This window comes from Diadema antillarum, unplaced genomic scaffold, assembly GCF_040938485.1.
Source record: "Diadema antillarum isolate AM-2024a unplaced genomic scaffold, OU_Dant_1.0 seq00000326_RagTag, whole genome shotgun sequence".
NCBI classification, from domain to species: domain Eukaryota; kingdom Metazoa; phylum Echinodermata; class Echinoidea; order Diadematoida; family Diadematidae; genus Diadema; species Diadema antillarum.
The window spans coordinates 703385-724309 of NW_027271344.1; the positions used below are offsets into that span (position 1 = coordinate 703385).

General features: G+C 39.2%; 1 protein-coding gene across 1 annotated transcript in view; it reads left to right on the forward strand.

Moving 5' to 3' along the window:
* LOC139730676 (tRNA (32-2'-O)-methyltransferase regulator THADA-like) overlaps window positions 1-20925 on the forward strand; it is a 52975-nt gene that overhangs the window by 31135 nt on the left and 915 nt on the right. The window contains exons 26-36 of the mRNA XM_071641533.1: window positions 251-346; window positions 1773-1901; window positions 2337-2505; window positions 4059-4174; window positions 8360-9062; window positions 9470-9612; window positions 12807-12879; window positions 13563-13722; window positions 15114-15254; window positions 18519-18610; window positions 20685-20832. Coding sequence (XP_071497634.1) covers window positions 251-346; window positions 1773-1901; window positions 2337-2505; window positions 4059-4174; window positions 8360-9062; window positions 9470-9612; window positions 12807-12879; window positions 13563-13722; window positions 15114-15254; window positions 18519-18610; window positions 20685-20832 — 1970 coding nt within the window. The remainder of the gene's footprint in view (window positions 1-250; window positions 347-1772; window positions 1902-2336; window positions 2506-4058; window positions 4175-8359; window positions 9063-9469; window positions 9613-12806; window positions 12880-13562; window positions 13723-15113; window positions 15255-18518; window positions 18611-20684; window positions 20833-20925) is intronic.

The window sequence follows — 20925 nt, forward strand, 5'->3', positions numbered from 1 at the left end:
ATGAAATGTTGTTTGGCGGGGGTATAACCAGTCGCTGTAGCGACATTTCTAATTTTTGCTGTAAAGAATGCAAGTAACATGTTCCTTATATAAACAGTGTAGTGAAAGAAAATAGTTATCAAGTAATTCACCATATCATTAGCTACATCACGATTGCCAATGATGCTTCTAAAATCATAGAAACCATTGTGGTCATTACCCCATTGGCTACCATTATGAGATGCTTGCCTCTTCAATTTTCTTCAAACAGCATGACAGGTACAGAGTTCTTCACTCGGTTCCCATCTCTGCATGGTTTTCTGCTGGACCAGTTCAGGCAGGCAGAACGGGTGGAGAAGGAGTCCAGGTCAGTTAATTGTCTCAACTTTCCAGGGTGGTGAGATGGTAAGGTGAAGTTGGCAGTATGCCTGCCATGTGATTAATGGCTTGGGTTCAAGCTCCAGTGATGCTAGCTGAGCAATGTTGTGTTGAAACATACTGTCCCCTGCAGTATAAAGAAGAAATAACACTCAGTTTCTCAAATAAGGCTTAAAAATGGGAGTCCCTTGTGTGAGAGAGTCATGTCTTGTAACCATAAAAGTTTCCAGTTCACTATCATGTAAAAACTAGGATGCAAACCCAGTGAAGTAGTCCCCTAACCCCCCCCCCCCCCAACCCATGCCTAAATGACGGGGGAATAATGCCGACCCCTTTCAGTTTGCCTTTGGAGACAAGCATTAGTTAGCAAATGGTATAAACACAATCATTACAGAAGACAGGTAAGCAACATTCCCCCCCCCCTTATGTATCATTCTGGTCAAATAGTCTTCTGCTCATTATTCAACTCAAAATTAACATTTTCCAATGTCCACATTTAATCAACTGTACTTCAGAGGGTAACCTACACTTTAGAGGAGTTGTGAAATGTCATGAAAATGAGTAGGCTCGTGTAGTGCAGGTACAGTGCACTCCTGTTATAATGAACACGGTTATAACAAAATTCTGGTTACAACAAAGTAAAAATTCAGGCTGCAACATTATCGGCTCTATGTTTTTTTATTGTTTATTAGTTCAGTTATAATGAAATTTCGATATAGCGAAAGAGAAGTGCTGGTCCTGAGGACTTCGTTATAACAGGAGTCAATTGTACCTCTATAGTGAAGCTTGTACACAAGCTCCTGCAGAAAAAAACAAACAAACAAACAAACAAACAAGAAACCCACTTCTTATTTTGAATAATATACAATATGTAGTTGTATATTGCCATCTTTTTATATTAACAATAACAAAGAGAGCCTATAATGACACAGTGACTTTGAGATTTCTCTGAAATCTTTTCATGCATGCATATAACTTTGGGATAAATGGCTGCCATTGAAATGAGCATGATTATATTCAGTTTCATATCCACTTTAATATCTCTTGTCCTCTATGAGAGCGTCTTAATCTCGTCCTGGTATTATGTCCAACTGTTGCAAATGAATGAATGAATGAATGAATGAATGAATGAATGAATGAATGAATGACTGAATGAATGAATGAATGAATGAATGAATGAATGAATGAATGAATGAATGAATGAATGAATGAATGAATGAATGAATGAATGAATGAATGAATGAATGAATGAATGAATGAATGAATGAATGAATGAATGAATGAATGAATGAATGAATGAATGAATGAATGAATCAATGAATGAATCAATGAATGAATAGTAAAATGAAAATGTGATTGATCATTGTTCTAAATTCTTTTTTGCTTCAAATGCAAATTTTGTTTGATTTCTGCAGGCAAGATGTCACAGTCCTGCACCCAAGTCTGTTCCCATGTCTGTTGCTGCTCTCCAAGCTCTACCCTTCATCTAATGATAGTAACGACGCTAATATGAGCATGGCTCCATTTCTGCCATACATCATTCGGTGAGACCATCTTGCTAACTCTCTCTGTCTTTTTAATGAAGCCTGCAAGTTTCCTCCAGTGCTCATGTGTGTGTTATACAGTTCAGAGTTTTTATTTTGACAGTCCTCGGGCAGATTGGTGTGCAAGTTACCATAACCTGTTGAGGACAGACTGATTATGCTATAGCACGCATTTCCCATTGACACCTGCTTGAGTATCCTCGGGATTCATCCTCAACAGGTTAAGCTCAAGACAACTTTTCATGAAGATCAAATTGTTCAGTGGTTTACCATACAAGTTTTACTTTACAGATTCACAGACAAGAAAAAAAGTTAGTTTTGTTCAATTTGTATATCATGCTTAATTAGTTATTATTGGAAGCAGACATAGACATTATTTGCCATGTTTTATTCTAGAAACACAACCAATACTCTGTCATTCTCTTCTCACATCAGTGCTGGGAGTAGTGCGGTGTATAAGACTCGTAGCATTGCTGCCACCGCCCTGGTTCCGCTGGTGCCGCTGGATCAACTTGTGCCCACACTCAACCGCTTGCTGGACATGCTTCCAGGATCAGCAAAGGAACAACTGTCTCAGAATGCCATCCATGGTGTCTTAATGCAGGCAAGCAATGATACAATGTTAGAATAGGAGGAATACAACAAGATAATGTTAAGGAAGGGGATATTTTGTATCTGAGCTGTGGTTCTACAAAGTTGTATTCCCCTCGTTTTAAGTGGCTGCAGGGAAAAGATATATAAGATATACAAAGGGTATATATGATATTCCCCTCTTTTACAAATGCCTATGGAATTCACATGTTAAAAATCAGGGGAACATACCGTCCGGGCACTTGAGCATCCAGTGATGAAAATTTGCTCTTGATGAGAGTTTCGCGACAAAAGGCAAATTCCAAAATGTTAACACATAAAAAATAGAAGGTGATTGCAGCAGCTGCCTTCTATGTGTGAGCATGTGTGTGACTGTGCGCACTGGCTGTAACACGTGCTGCTTGCCTGAGCTGTGCGTATGTGTGTGCATGGTATGGAGGCAGCACATTGGTGTAGGGCTAGAGTTGGCGCCAAGTATAAATTGTTATTGGGAAGTTGTAAAAAGTTTACATTATAATAATTTCTTTTACTCCTCATGATACCCGGAATGGGTAATAATAATGATATGGACTAGCTTCTTTCGGGGGATATGACATTAATTGCCCTCACTAGAATTGTATTGCCCGAGTAGAAGACTCGGGCAATACAATTCTAGTTCAGGCAATATATGTCATATCTCCCTCAAGGTCAGTCCATATCATATTATTATACCGTATGTCAAAAAAAAAGATTACAACGGTACCCTCCTCAACGATATCTTTGAAAATAGTGAGTCAGTCCATATACAATTTCAGGGTATGAATCTATAACTCATTGCCCACATCTTACAGAAAACCCAATCCGATTTGCTTCAGTGGTCAAAGAGAAATGAGGAATTTTGTAGAGCATGTCAGGAATTTCTTCCCTCCAAGTTCTGTCTATTGTGTTCACACATTAATATGCAGTTCCAGGAGCATCCAATTGCTAAACTTGGAAGAATCAGACTCATGACATGCTTTACAACAATCCACATTTCTCTGTGACCGCTTAACAAATTGAATGGAGTTTCTGCATAATAGAGCTGAGATGTAATATTTTAAGACACTGAAGTAGCATTTAGATGGTTTAATCATATTGGGTGTTATCAATGCGAAAATCCGATTGTAATTTTTTTTTTGACATACTGTATATCCCTCATTAATGAAATTCTGTTCGTTGATTGGTCAACATAGCATCGTGTGAGCAAACATAACATTGCAATGATGTCAATGTTGAAAATAGAGTGTTGATGGAGAAAAATGTGCTGAACTGTGATGACATATATGGTATAGTTCACTATGTAATTTGTGTACATACCATTGATTTACATGTGTTTGTTTGTTTGTTTTCTTCTCTTTTTTTTTTGGGGGGGGGAGGGAGAGTAGGCAAAAGTATTCAGCTTGTTACCCACCATCAATACAGTACCAAAATATGCCAAAACCATGTAGATATCAACATGCTAATTTGTAATTTATCAATACAGGAACTACATTCAGCTAAAGTTTAATTTCTCCCTTTTTTGACAATGATCATTTCAAACAAACACAGATCCACGGCCTGCTGGCAAGGCACAGCAGTGATGCTATCATTCCCAGTGACATTGCCGAGGACATCGTAAGAACTGTGCTACCTAGAATTCAACAGCTCATCTGGCTTGCATCAAGGTAAGTGTAATATAGACTCCAAGAAAACATAATACATTGTAGATTTGAAGGACTGATATATTCTTCCATGGTCCATAGTCCTAATTGCAGTTTCTTCGAGCGTTTGTGGTATTGTGATGATGTACAATCTGACTTGCCTGCAGTATGTCAAAAAGCTGCAGTATTTCAATACTCGGCTCACTCTATTTGCCTTTTGCGCTGTTGTATCTGATCATGTAGACACAGCAGTCTGTCTTTGATGCTTGTTTGTTTGTTTTTTTCTGTCTACTTTGATTGCCAGTGATATTCAAGTTATCCTCTTCTACATACTATGTGTCTAGGGAGAGATGATTGCATGCTTTTGAATGTGATTTCCTATCCTTGACCCGTCGAGGACAGACTGATTTTGCTACAATACACATTTCCCATAGACACCTGCCCGAGCATACTCAGGACTTGTCCTCAGCTGGTAAAGAATATAAGTGTTGAATTGTTATACTGTTTTGCAATAAGCTATTGTCCACGTACCAGATATATCTTTAAGAAACTAGATCTGACTACAAATAGTCTGAGAGCTGGCTGCTGGTCAATTTACCCCATCAAGCCCATAAGGTTTGACCCCTGAGAGTTGCTGGGGCCACCCTCCTCATTAAAAAAATGCCCGTCAGCCTGGTCCCTGAGGGCGGGTTTGGTCCCCAGGGACCCCCCGAAAAGGCCCTCCGGCGGGTGTAATTTACCCCATGGAGCCCATGGACCAAACTTGGCCTATATGAATGTCCTATGGGTGTACATAATCAAAATATAAAAACTGACAAAATATCTGGTCGGGAAAGGGGTTGCCAGACCGCTTGTTTGCAGGCATAAAACCTTGTTTTTGGTCAAGGAGTCTGCGCCAAGACTACACTGTCCCATAGGCCCTGTACTGTAGTGTCTCCCAACAGGCTGACGGACAGTGCCAGTTAGTGCATGTAGTAGTCTTGGCGCAGACTCCTTTACGCCCAACAAGGGTTTGTGCCTGCAAACTACCCGTTATACCCTGGGACCCAGGGTAGTTTGCATGCATAAATTGACCACACACACACCCACACCCACACACACACCCACACACACACGCACACACACACACACACACACACACCCACACACACATGCACACACACACACACACACACACACACACACATTCACGCATGACTCTATGTATACTAAGAATACCGTAACACAAAACATGACCAGTGGTTTCTCCATACAGCTATGATACCTTGCACATACCTATAATTATTATGTTCATAACTTTTGAATGTTTTACATTGATACTATCAGTGAACCTTCAAGCAGGAACACTGAAGAGATTTTGAAATTTGTGTGAAATTGTATTCTGTTTTACTGGCCACACAACCTGCTTACCCTTTATTATGTATCCACCATATAAGACAAATATATATATATACATATATATATATTTGGAAAATGCTGAAATAAACCCTTTGTTGTGAGTAGACTTCAGTTTCTCAAATCATGCATTATACTGTATGATAGACTAAAATGTGAAATTATGTTTTATATTATATGAAATAAATTCATGCCAAATACTGGTCAGTTCAGGAATCATAAGACTGCAACTGAAACATGTGCAATGCTTATCATAGGCCTACATTATACGTAATTTATGTAAGCTTTAGTCTTCCATAGAGTGTGATGCATGGTTTGATGTGTAATTGCCATGGTTTTGAATGGCAACTAAATCATAAATATGAACTAGGACCTGCATTGTAACTGTATATGGTATGTGACACCCTGGAAGTATTATCTTTTTTTTTTGGGGGGGGGGGAGGGGGGTAGACAAAGTATCTCAATGAGGAGTTGACAAAAATTCTAATATAAAAGAAAACACAACATGTAAATGCTCTCAACGTGCATGCTATTGTTAAAGAAAAGAAATTAAGCTAACATTTCATTTAGCTGGTAATTTTATGTTTCACGTTGTGTGTATATGTCCCGGGTTAACGGCAATCATATACTATGATGCGCTCTTTGCAGTGTGTGACACCGTAGGTTGAGTTTTGTTTGTGTGGGGCTGGGGAACTGAAGATGAAGTACAGTGTATCTCCAGAAATAAGGAGTTGACAAAACTGCTGATATAAAGAGACCACAAGACCAAGTTAATACTTTCAGCCTATATGCTATATAAAAAGAGAGCTATTATGTTTCAACTTGGTGTGTACTGGTCACGGTCATAGGCAGTGTTTGCAGTATGTGACACCATTTGTGTGGGGCTGCGAACTATTATAAATAAAATATATCTCCAGAAATAAGAAGATGACCAAAAAAAAAAAGCGCTGAAGAGATGAAGAGAACACAAATGCTCTTGGCCTGTTTATTTCCATTACAGAAAGTTAGCATTCTATTGTGAAGCTTGTTATTTGAGGTTCCAAGGAAGAAATACATGTATATAGAACACCGTAATTACATGTTCATTAGTATTATAGATATGCAGATATTTGCCCAAAACTATGAGGTGACATGCACTACTGAGTATGAAAATTGATCAATATCATTTCCAAAACCATTAAGCTCCTTCCTTATGTTATGCAGTTTATTCTGATTTGGAATTTATTAGAGTCAAATAAAGGAAATGTTGGCATGGATGCTGTAATCCTTGCCAATTTTATACATCAAAGGGTGGTTTTTATCAGCCAAAAACACAAAAAGTTATTAGTTTGAGGTTTTCAAAGGAATCTTATATTAGGATTGAGACTTGTTATTTGTATCTAAAAGAGGATATCAAGCAGGAGAAAAAGAAGTAATCCAAGCTACATCCCACTTGTTGACATAAACTTTATTAGAGTTATGTTTAATGCACAGTTGATGAAAATGTTTACTTAAATGTGTTATACAACTGGCCTTTAGCGCTGTTGTGGTTGGTCTTAAACTGAAGTTTACTCACAACAAAGGTTTTTCAGCATTTTCTGAAAAGCTCTATTTGAGTCTCATAAGGTGAATACATCATACAGAAAGAGTAGGCTGTGTGGCCAATAAAACCTAATACAACTTCACACAAATTTCAAATTTCTTCAGTGTTCCTTAAAGGTGTATTGATAGTATCCATGTAAAACATTCAAAAGGTATGAACATCTTATAGGTTTGACATTTATTATGTGCAAGGTATTATGGCTGCATTAATGAGAAACCTATTAATTGTAACATGTTTAGTGTTATGGTATATACAGTTGTACATAGAGTCATGTGTAAACATAATTGTGTGTGTATGTGTGTGTGTGCGTGTGTGTGTGTGTGTGTGTGTGTGTATGTGTGTGTGTGAGGGGGGGGGGTGGGTGTGTGTGTGGTCAATTTATGCATGCAAACTACCCTGGGTCCCAGGGTATAATGGGTAGTTTGCAGGCACAAACCCTTGTTGGGCGTAAAGGAGTCTGCGCCAAGACTACTACATGCACTAACTGGCACTGTCCGTCAGGCTGTTGGGAGACGCTACAGTACAGGGCCTATGGGACAGTGTAGTCTTGGCGCAGACTCCTTGAACAAAAACAAGGTTTTATGCCTGCAAACAAGCGGTCTGGCAACCCCTTTCCCGACCAGATATTTTGTCAGTTTTTATATTTTGATTATGTACACCCATAGGACATTCATATAGGCCAAGTTTGGTCCATGGGCTCCATGGGGTAAATTACACCCGCCGGAGGGCCTTTTCGGGGGGTCCCTGGGGGCCGAACCCGCCCTCAGGGACCAGGCTGACGGGCATTTTTTTAATGAGGAGGGTGGCCCCAGCAACTCTGAGGGGTCAAACCTTATGGGCTTGATGGGGTAAATTGACCAGCAGCCAGCTCTCAGACTAAAAGATCTGATCCTCTGGAGTCCCAGAAACTTACTGTGGACATGTTGTGTTTTTAATCGTGTACATAAAATGATAAAAAACAACAAACAAAATACCACTCAATGCAAGTAGATGACATTTAAATTCATTTTGCTCACTCAGTGAGTCAACATTAACCCACTGAGGATGGGCTTATTTTGCTACAATACTCATTTCCCATAGACCCCTGCTGGGGTATACTCTGGACTAGTCCTCAACGGGTTAACACCCTAGTCAGACAACTGTGATTCCAAATACAGTGATCATTGTGATGATGTTGATCATCTCTGTTATATAGTGATTTGAACATGCCAGCCTTTTTCTCCATATTGCAGCCAGAATACCTGCTTCGTCACTAGAGCAGCTTACACAGCCATCATCAAGGACTCTTGCCTGGACTGTCAGTGGCTGCAGAGGCTTTTGCCTGCATCTCAGCAGTACTTAGAGAGAGACATCGGCCCTGGGTCATTCCTTGGAGCAGTGGTGGAGTTGATAAAAGCAGAGATTCTTGGTGGAGAGTTCCATTCTCAGCTGTCTTGCAGCCACCCTGGTTTTCTCCTGTGGCAAGCAACATTTGCATCACTTTGTTTGATGGTCCACACCACCCTTGCTTCAGCAACATCCCTACAGCGAGAGGATTATGATGACATTTGGAAAGCTGGTGATGCTACACACTCTATAACGAGTCCATGCCAGCAGCAGCACCAACCACAAAGTTGTCCACCAGACAACACACTAGCTCCACAAAAGCAACCACAAGATGCAATTACAGGGCTGCCTCCTGCTCCCAACTCATCACACAGTACTAGTGCTAGTGGAAGCCCCTATTTATTTTTCCTCAGCTCACCTTTCCTGGAAGTCAAACTTGTCACATTGACCCACCTCATTCAGGAAATGGAACACTCCAGCTGTATAGATAGCAATGGAAGACCTGGCCACTTGCAACATCACCACAGGGGTGTGCAAAATGCTTTGCTATTATACCACAGACTCATGGATATGTTGATGGAAGAACATGAGCCTGATTGCCTGTCCAAAGTGAGTTAGGTCTCAGATATGTATCCATTATCATGTCATGATTTTTTTTTTTTTTTTTTTTTGTACTAGACTGACAGTAATTGTACTAGTTCTGTTGCAGTAGCCAGCATGGCCACATTAATAATTCACTAAGAATTCTTTACTTGAGCTAAATCCATAGTGGACAACAGATGCTAAAGTTCATACCAGGTATACTATTCATAAATGATAATGATGAGATTAACAATAATGGTCATGACGGTGGTGAGGAGAAGGAGGAAATGAAGTATGAAAGTTAGAGAAGGAAGACGATGATGAAGATTTTATACAGTATTTCTCAATTTTGTTATATATATGACTGTCTCTTTTTTTCACCTAGTTTGATACAGAGCAACTGTTGTTTTTATCTCTCATATCTTGTGCTGAAGACATGTCAAGCACTATGCTCCCTCATCCCAATGATGCACCATCAACCATTCACATCTTTCTCCTCATCCTCTGGTCCCACGTTGATGAAACCTGTCAGCTGTATTCGTCTATGCCTACACCTTGCCCAGAACCATGCCACAAGGTACCTTGACCATGTCAAGCTTTCAGTTTAAAGAGGAATTCACCTAAAAGAGAAAGTTGCATGTGGTAGAACAGTGGAAAGTCCAACCAAAATCAAATGCGAAACTAAACAGTTTGATTTTCAGAAAAATAGCTTATGTGTTTTTTAGGAACCTTGAAATAAATGATTTGATTATGTAACCATAAAATTGCCTGTGTAGATGCTTCCATTTAAAATTCAACCACGCTCATCAGAAATCATTATGATGAACATAGGATACAAAATTGCTGAAGTGGTAGAGGTGTTCCCTATTTGGGCTCCAAGGAAAAAGCTCCAAAAACCCAAACTTATAACTAGTAAACACGATCTTTTCCAGTTCTAAAAAAAGTACAGCCAGGTCTTGTTACATTTAGGTACTTGTAGAGGTACGAAATACCTTTGGCACTAGTTATTAATGACAATGGCAGTGGTAACCTGATAGGACATATAAGTTTTGATGTGGTCCAATGTTTGAAATTACCATGGTTTATCCTCCCATGAAATGTCCGATTATATTTCTATGAAGTCTGAAGCCATCATTCTAAGGGGCATAGGACACAACTTTGTTCAAATGGTGTAGTTGTTCAAGGCCCAGGAGTAGAGTTCTTGTGGGCAGCAACTCTGAATTTAACATATCTCATTTTCTTGAACCAGTTAGGGGGGATATTCCTGTATCAAGATTTTTGTAGAGATAAAGAATATGATTTGTTTGTGACAATGATTGAAGTGGCTTAATTGAACTTACAGTGGGAGTTTCTTGTTGGGTGGGGAGGGGGCGGGGTGTCCAAGGTAAATTGTTTGTATTCCACATCACGGTCAAGAAGCAAGGTCCCAAAACCATGCCCCAAACAGCAAAAATGGTGATAATGTAAGCATTTTCTCCAGATCAAGTTGGACATCATAGTTGTACTGTGTTTGTAGATGTGGGTCACCCTAGGCTGTCAGAGAAGATTCAATCCTCAAATTACTTTTTATGCCTCCGCCACGTAGTGGTGCCGGAGGCATTATGTTTTCGGGTTGTCCGTCCGTACGGACGTACGTCCGTACGTCCGTCCGCTTTCGTTTACGCGATAACTTGAGTAATATTTACTGGAATTTTACCAAACTTGGTCCAAGTATGAAGTATGATGGGGCAATGATTTGATTAGATTTTAGGTGAAATTGGCTAAAGGTCAAAGGTCAAAGGTCAAGGTCAAATCATGAAATTTATCCGTTTACGCGATAACTCAAGACTGTATGGAGCAAATTTCACCAAACTTTGTTGGAGGATGATGTATGATGGGACAATTATTTGATTAGTTTTTCAGTGAAATCGGACAGAGGTCAAAGGTCAAAGATCAAGGTCAAATCCTAAAATTTATCTGTTTACGTGATAACTCAAAACTGGATGAAGCAGCTTTCACCAAACTTGGTCCAAGGATGATGTATGATGGGACAATTAGTTGAGTAGATTTTAGTGACATTGACAAGAGGTCAAAGGTCAAAAGGTCAAGGTCAAATGCTAAAAATGTTGCTATTTCCCCCATATCTATGCAATGCCTGCAGTTATTTTCTTGAAACTTAGTGTAGACATGTACTACTGCATAAAGATTCTCCAGAGAGAGTTTCATGTCATAAGGTCAAAGGTCAAAAGGTCAAAGGTTAGGTGAAAATGTTGCATTATCACTTTTCTCACAAATGGTTCAATGTATCTTCATTGAACTTGGTACATGCATGTACTGACTGGCAGGGATTATCTAGGGAATTTAGGGATCATGGGTCAATATTCAGGGGTCAAAGGTCAAGGTCAACTTCTCAAAATGTTACTATTTCCCTCATATACGCCTGTACTAGTATATGCAATGATTGCATTATTAGTTTTAAAATTTAATATATGTACATGTATTACTTAATGGAGATTCTCTTGGAAATTTCCAGCCAGAAGGTCAAAGGTCAAAGGTTAGGTTTAAATGAAAAAAATATATATATTTTGTACTGGTAATTACACTCTTTCTTCATATTTTGAAAATTATACTCAATGCATAAACTTATAATAAGGTCGGTCAGAAGTCAAGTAAAAATTTCCAATTCCCCAAATATGTGTACCTGCACTCTTTAATAGACAATTATAGCAAACCCAGTTCGTGGAAAGTGAACATTCAAGATATTTCTGATAAACCTGTTATTTCGATATTTTGCCAGTTATGTGAAACTGTCATCACACATTGTGAAGACATTGTACTATACACCTATTGGGAGAGTCATGCATTATGGCGGAGGCATCAGTCGCCGTAGCGACATTTCTAGTCTTCAATATGCATGATCATATTTAGCAGGATTCATATCATGGGATGGTGAATGCAGAGTGCCAGAACACTGAATGTCAAACATCAATTCTTCTTCCCCTCTCTATTCAGCTGTACAGGTAAAATGTGTTTTATGTAGATACCTGTAATGATAGAGAACTTTGACTATCGAGGGGGCCTGGATCTAAGAGGCACATATACAATTTAGTGTAATCTGTTACCTTTGAGGGGCACAGCAAGAAGGTTGAATCAAGGTCAAATTTATCTAAAGCCAAGATGTACATGAAGACCCCATAGAGCTCAATTTAAAGGTAGGGGATACCTTTTACAGACCTCCCAAAATGCAGCAAAACATTAAATATGAACCTCAGGGGACTTGTTTAGGCCACTGCTGAGAAATATGGAAGTCAACAGTTATCTACAATTTGAATAATGCACAAAACTCAACTACTCAGTAGTTCTGTGTGTCAGCCACACTTAAGCCTTTTTGTTGCAGTCTTCTGTATTTTTTATCTATAAACACAAATCTAAAAGTATAAGAGCTGATGTAATAACATATAGAGTGTGTGGCAAGAATGTATATAGAAATGTTTGTAAGTTTTGATGAACTTTCTTCACAAAATATACATGATGGACACACATGCAATGCATGGGTCTGCAAAGGTAGCCTAGTAATGTACTGGAATTTACGGTGAGCCCCGAAAAAAATTCAATTCAAAATCTAACGGTCAAAAAAGTGTACTAAATGTTACCTTCCACTTTCAATACTTTATGGGAGTTTCTAAAATGATACTCTCTTCAACATACCACTGTATTTATACAACTCTTCATTTAAGGCATGCAAATGGGATTCCCTACCTTTAATGGCTTCTATGTTTTGTTGGTTTCAAGGGAAGAGATTGTGTCTGCTGTTGTATCCCTGACTGGAGCATTCCTGCCTTCAGTGCTAGCTGCCAGCGGTCAGGTAAGTTTGTATGTCTAGTGGATACATTCTGCAGCAAGGTTTTTACACTTCCACCTTCAGTCAAGTACTGAGTGGATGATGTATGTATGTTGAACATTTACAGATTATAAGACTCTGAGAATAGAAATTGATAAGCATTCAAGGGAAAGTCCTGTCTTTGTTCACCTTAATGTGGATGTAGAAATGAATGAAGTTAAAACTGTTATAAAAATGAGCAGAGTTGAACAGGTGTATTGATATTTGACCTACACATGTACAGTGATAATGTTAAGAAAATCCTAGGTTTCACATGACTATGTTGCAGAAAAGTCTCATGTCAGGCACGAAAGCTCAAGTATAAAGTTGCATGGGATGATAATGTCATTACCACTTCCTTCAATTGATTTGTACATTAGCCCATTGAGGACGAGTCCCCAGTATACTCGGGGAGGGATCTATGGAAAATGCGTGTTGTAGCAAAATCAGTCCGTCCTCAACGGCTTAGAGAGGATGATAAGTACCATTTTTAATCAATGATTTAAATGACTTTCCTTCCCCTTTTAAAGCAAATCATTGTAGCATATAATCAGTGCAATATTTAAATGATTTGATGCAAAGGGAAGTTTGTTTATTCAAGTCCCCTTTAAGAGAAGAAAAGTAAGCAAATGTTTAGTGCAGATTTTGATTGATTATTTGGATGACAGGCTGGCAGTGATGAAGAGCAAACTGTCTTGTTGGAGTGGACACAACTCATGATGTCCTGTAGTGACACAGAGAGAAGCTCACAGCTCAGACTTAGTGTGGCACAGCTCCTGGCTGACCTGGCACTGCCTCTCCTGGTGGAGGGACCAGTCCTGCACAGAGGTATGATGTCAATTTATTTACACTGTTGAGATCTAGAGACCACATTTATCTTATGGCCCTGGACAATTACTCGCTGGACAATTACCCCCTGGACAGTTCCCTTAGACCCTTCCCCTGACCCTAACCCTAATCCTAATCCTGAACCATATCCTGAAACTAATCTGAACCCTATCCCATATTCTATCCCTAAACCTCTCCCTTGCCCTTATCTTTACTCCAACCCTATCATTAACCAGTATTTAGCCAGGGGGTAATTGTCCTGATACATTATCTAGTTGGTGCTGCATTTTTTTTTTGTTACAATATTTACTATGATATTTTGATATTTCATGAGGTAGACTAAAAACTACTGTAAAACCAGAAACATTTGGGGCTTGAAACTTTCACAATTCACCACTGGCATTCAATGCACTGTGTAGACTAACATGTTTGTGTGCATTTCACTTTCTTGTATCGTGGCTCCTTGCAAAATTCATGAAAGTTTCATGCATGTGAAAACTTCTAGTTTTGAACAGTATCTTTTGTTGGTGCCCATACATGTTCATTCCCTAATTGTTACATTTGTAGAATTCTCAAACAGCACATCAGTCCTAAATATATCTGATTTCTTAATTGGCAACACTTTTTAGAAGATTGAAGATCCTATATCTGTCTCACATTGGTGATTTTTTGTAAATTTTTTTCTTTGTGCAGATTTGATAAATTTTACCAGTTCTGTGTAATCCTTCTCCAATATACGATACACAGTGCTATTCAGAGGTGCTAAGTTAATGAGAACAAGATAATATCTCTGCTGCAAAAATACCTCATGACTCCATGGGGTAATTCTCCCCTCCCTGATTTCATTGACATGGCTTACTTACATCATTCTGTGTATTAGCAAAGTAGGACTTGAATTCGTGTGGCAGGTGAAAAAAAAGAGGATATTATAGGGTGTTGTACATCTTCAAATGTGTAGCATGGCACAAACATAGACTGTAATCTGTCTTGGCATATGTCACAGATTGAAATGATCGATCTATATTATTGAAGTTAAGCTGACTCAAAGGACCAATATATGCTCTGTATGTTTATTATTATTATCATTTAGTTTTTTTGTAAGAATAGATAGAGTTGGATTCTTTCTGGTAAATGAAAGTTCGTAATCACAGCGTGTTACAATGGTACTGACAGCAGAGCTCTTAACTCATTTGACCACGGCAGTCATGTGACTTGTCTGGTAATGTAGGCTGTAGAGTATCGCAGAAACTTTCTCTTGGAAATGAATGGGATATTCTTAGGGGAAGTGAAACTGATTTGGAGAAGGAAATGTTATGTTTAAAGAAAAATATGCCATTAGCAGTGCTCACGTATGCAAATAAAAAGACTGAAGAGATCCAGTTCTTCCACAGGTTCCATGCGCTGCTCTCTCATAGGTGTCCTCGTACACCTTCTCCAAGATGATGACCTCAGAGTTCAGGGGGCAGTTGTCCAGTGTCTGTCTAGAGTATCAGCAGAAGTCTACACTAAGCTCAGGGCAAACAGCAAACAGGGTGAGTGAGCTAAGTCTTAGAAACAGAAGTTTGATTAATACAGAAGTCTTGCCAAGAAGTCTTTGGGTGGGTGACCATATATAATATTCATTCATTTATTTGTAAATAAAATGTAACAGGAAGGTAATCTGTGTATTGCAACTGATTGACAAATTGCCCTACATCGACGTAAATAAGCACTGAATTGATCAGTGTTTTAGTAGTAGCCACAATAAAAAATCATGGGCGTACATACTTGAGCAGGATTCGAACCTACGACCTCCTGATCACCGGACAGGCGTCATCTCCACTAGACCACCGAGCTTTCGCCCGACAGCAAGTGTTGGTTCTAATCCTTATAGCATGCAGCGGGTACTGCTTTGTTATTCAAATTCATGAAATTCTTCCGTCGTGATGTGTTTATTGCAACTGATTGACAAATTGCCCTACATCGACGTAAATAAGCACTGAATTGATCAGTGTTTTAGTAGTAGCCATGATAAAAAATCATGGGCGTACATACTCGAGCAGGATTCGAACCTACGACCTCCTGATCACCGGACAGGCGTCATCTCCACTAGACCACTGAGCTTTCGCCCGACAGCAAGTGTTGGTTCTAATCCTTATAGCATGCAGCGGGTTCTGCTTTGTTATTCAAATTCATGAAATTCTTCCGTCGTGATGTGTTTATTGCAACTGATTGACAGGAGGTCGTAGGTTCGAATCCTGCTCGAGTATGTACGCCCATGATTTTTTATCGTGGCTACTACTCTACTAAAACACTGATCAATTCAGTGCTTATTTACGTCGATGTAGGGCAATTTGTCAATCAGTTGCAATAAACACATCACGACGGAAGAATTTCATGAATTTGAATAACAAAGCAGAACCCGCTGCATGCTATAAGGATTAGAACCAACACTTGCTGTCCGGCGAAAGCTCGGTGGTCTAGTGGAGATGACGCCTGTCCGGTGATCAGGAGGTCGTAGGTTCGAATCCTGCTCGAGTATGTACGCCCATTTTGAATTATGTCACTTGTGTGGTTGGATTCTTGACTGTGCTGTGGAAAATTACTGGTAGTGATCACACAGTGAATGACTCTTCACACCCTGCTTTACACTCAAAAGAACAAAATCAATCTTTATCACCTGGCTTGAGGTCTGCCCATCACTGTAATGTGTAGAACTTGAATGAAATTTATGGCAGATACCAGTAACTGAGATAAATATAGATATTGATGAAACAGGTGACTTCCTTTGTCAAATACATAGAAATCCTGTTTGTTAAATCTGCACAATCAGTTGCAATAAACACATCACGACGGAAGAATTTCATGAATTTGAATCTGTGTATTGTTTCTCCTTTCATGCAGTCTGTGTACATCAATGATTGTATTTTCCCTTTTTGAATTATGTCACTTGTGTGGTTGGATCTTGACTGTGCTGTGGAAAATTACTGGTAGTGATCACACAGTGAATGACTCTTCACACCCTGCTTTACACTCAAAAGAACAAAATCAATCTTTATCACCTGGCTTGAGGTCTGCCCATCACTGTAATGTGTAGAACTTGAATGAAATTTATGGCAGATACCAGTAACTGAGATAAATATAGATATTGATGAAACAGGTGACTTCCTTTGTCAAATACATAGAAATCCTGTTTGTTAAATCTGCACAAAGCAAGTTATCAGACTTTTGCATACACCAAAATGCCAATTCCAAAGGGGAAGTGATGTCCTTGAGATCAGGTCTGGTTTGGTGATTGCTTTGACAGTCAATAGTGTGAGGGCAGCATTTGTAGTGCCATTATTGAAAGTGATGATACCCTCAGTGAAAATGAGAGGGGGGGGGGGGAAGAAGGGGGAAGGGCTGTCTTGACCTTTCTTGCTCCAAAAACAAGGTGCAACTACCAAACATAACGTATTGCCTGGAAACAAACCAACAGCCCACTGGTGCTTCCAAACTATGATTCTGCCTGCATCTGCACCTCATCATAAAGGCAGCCATGTCTTTTCCACAGACTTTTGGTAATTACCCGTGAAGCATTCAGCTATAGGCAGCCCTGCTGACTGCACACTCCAGACCTGCTCCTTCCTCCTTTCATATGCAATGTCTGGTTTAAGTTCAAACCAAAACATAGTTCTCAGAAGGGCTCAAAATTAATCATCCACCATTTGGAATTTGCTTGCAATACATTGAAAGGGTCTACCAAGAAACTTGTCTGGATGACAGGATTTGCCAGGATAAGAGTTATTTTGGAGTATTGCGAGATCAAAAGTGTCCAATAATTTTGATCATATGCTCATAACTTTTATTCCTGAAGCGCCCTCCCCATTCAGTAGTTCGCAGGTAGAATGTTACATGATGATTGACCATGCCCTAGCCATTGTATCTTTAACAAGCTGCATTCGTTTCACTGTAGCGCTGAAGATTGTGGATTCTGCTGTGGCCCAGTTTGTTGACTGTCGATAATTGGTTATTTAAAAAAAAAATATATATGAATAAAAAAGTTAGAAATAAATTATGCAGCAACCATTGCTCTGAGACTGTAGTACTTCTGGCAAACCTTTATGGGTAATATTTCACATTTTCATCATAATCCCACTGAATTTGTCTTATTATAGCATCACTTCTCACATTTCTTATGCATATGTGTAAATTTTAGAACCAAGATTGACAGTTATGCAGGCAGATGTGAACTATGCTTTCTCTTTAACCACTGAAGACACTTTCGCACCATGCAAGTGTGGCAGTGCCTGAAGCTGCACCAAGTGAACCTATCAAAACCCAGTAATATCACAGTCACAGTTTACAAACTAAAAGCAGCATGAACCCGTTGATGGACTATTTTCATCCTTTCCTTCTTTTGATTGGGCATGCAAAGTCAATTCAGATTGGCCCTAGATAGGTGATGAGGAAGTATAAAGTACCACATTCACACTAACTTGATATTTTCGTGTGATAGACTGGGCATCCACAAGTTGAATGTCTCTATCGATCTGTGTCAATTGTGTATATGAATTACAGTATTCATACTTTATTTTTCTGTGTCTGGCATTGCAATTTTTGCAGCATTTTTGTAATATCTGGAGACAATGAAATACTGCTCATCGGTGATTTGGCTATCCTACTTGGCAATTGAAAGAGTGAAAATAGATGAAATAATGAAACAAATTTTTGTGCTTTCCTGGATGTATGTATGCACATATGTTTGTGAGGGCTTGTACATATATAAATAATGAGCTTTTGTAAGATTATGTGTGATCCTTTGTATCTCCTCTCAGAACTTTTCCAAGGCTTAGGAGAGGTGGAGAACGTTGAAAGTTTGCTGGATCATGTCATGCTGGACATAGCCACAAGTGATCACATAGATGAGGTATGAATAGAGCCACTGTTTCAGTTGACTGTCGCTTGATATTCATCATTATTCATTTCTGCTGTACAGTCGTGGACATCGTATTGGACTGTATATGCAGGGATCAATGCTAACTTTTTTCTTTAGTGGCCACTTCCGACTACTAAATAAAAATCTTGAATTTGACATTTTGGTGGCCTGAAAAGCAATTGTGTCAGCCTGAAATAAAATGAAACATAATGATCCATTTTTAATCTTAGTTGCCTGATTGGGCCATCAAAAGATATCCTGTTGGGGGAATTTTGGTGCCTGACATCAATTTTTAGTGGCTCAGGGCCATCAGTCCCCTGCTAATGTCGAGCCCTGCTATATGTAATGTAAAATTGAATAAAGCATTTTTACAGGCCTGGCTATCAGTAAAAAAATCAGTATGTGCGCGGTTCTCCTTTCTGTATTTTAATGAATACTTTTCCAAACATTTGGAATCAAATCAAATAATCTAATGCTATGCGACTGCTCATGTTTACATTGTCAAGGTTGAATTCTTGGTGTTTTTGCAGGAAACAGGAAGGAAAAGGCCATTGACAAATTTCATCTTCACAGTGCAGAGTGTATTGGTCTGGCATTGATCCCACTCTGCTTTCATGGCTCTAAATGTTGTAATATCTTCATATATAGTGCAAGTCTTCTCCATGGAAGTTGCACATGATCATACAAGTACATATGTTTGGAGTATTGAGGCATGCAATGATTGAAAAGCAACAACGATCCATCCCAGTCGGTTAAAGGTCCTGTTTACCTTTGGGAGCAGTGATTTCAAAAATGTTCAAGATATCACATTTGATGCATATGTGTCGGTCTGCTGTGTCACAAAACATCCTACCATATAAGATTTTCACAATAAAACCTAAAATATAAGGAGATATCAGTGTTTTTCTCATAAATCGTAACTGTAGACGGTTTAATCCGGAAGTATTCTTATTATAACTATTGTTCACATTTTGTGCATTTAACAACACTTAACATCGATTATACGGATTCAAATTTTTACAGTGGTTGTTTCTATCCCTGACTCACATTTTAGAACTATTTTAAAGCACTAATGCTGGGTTTTTGTTTTATCTGCAAATGGTAAATTATGCCTGACTTATGTCTGACTTAACTGCACCTAGCTGGTTGGTGTGTTTTTTTTTTCTTTAAAAAAAAAAGAAAAAAGAAAAAAAAAACTCAATAGGTGAAGGACTTGGAACTCTTTGCTTCTCACCAGAACCTGTGATTTTCATGTTTATGTGACACTACAGATAACCTTTAATCTGGTCTGCAGGTTCTTTGGGATTTTTAAAAGATAAAAAGTTGGTTTGAAGAGTGTTTCCATTTAGGGAACTGATGGTCTTATATATTTGATACTAGTAGCTTATTTTACCCCCATGCCCTCCCTCAACCATGTAGGACTGTATGTATGGTGAAAGGCCTGCAACTTTTTAAGTCATGCATTCATAGTTTTCACTTTCTCTAACCCGTTGAGGACGAGTCCCGAGTATACTCGGGCAAGTGTCTGTGGGAAATGCGTGTTGTTGCAAAATCAGCCCGTCCTCAATGGGTTAAAGTTTGTGGAAAGTAGGTGGATGTCCATGGTGTGGCAATCAGTCAAAGGTCATTCATTCTTAGGGCCACGTCAATGTCCCATCCTTGTGGTCAAACTTACTTTTTAATGAATCTTAGCTTTTGTCATCAGGTGGGGGATAGGTCTTGTCATCTAGCAAGTCTCTAATGGCATTATTCAACCCTCTACAACAAAAAGACACAAAAGAGATGGAAATATGCAAATATTTCATGTGTGTGTGTGTGTGTCTGTCTGTCTGTCTGTCTGTCTGTATGTGCATACTGGAGACAATTCCTGCCAGACAAGAAACGTAGGTCTGATTATCAAAAGTAGATTTTGCGGATCATCCAGTTTACTACAGCACTATTTTTTGTGTGTGTCAGGGTTTGTTTGTTTGTTTTTTCGTTGCTTTCCCAATGAAATTTGTATCATGTTTACCAATTTTGCATCACTTCTGTGGGCTGACTTTCACTTTGGCTGTGCACTCACCAGAGCACTATGGAGCAGCTGTCATGTGACTGGCCTGTACTACTGGGTCTACAGGAGAGCAGTGTTGTCATGGTAACCACCAAGGCCCTTCTGGAGCCTTTTGAAGCCGTCTTCCGGATCATGCTACGCTGGGAGCATGGTAGTCTGCCAGGTAAGGAGACAGCAGTAAAGGCTTGCACATTTAGAGATAGTATGTATTGTTCTGTTTGAGCTGTGAGAACATCTTCTCTGTGCTGAAGATTTT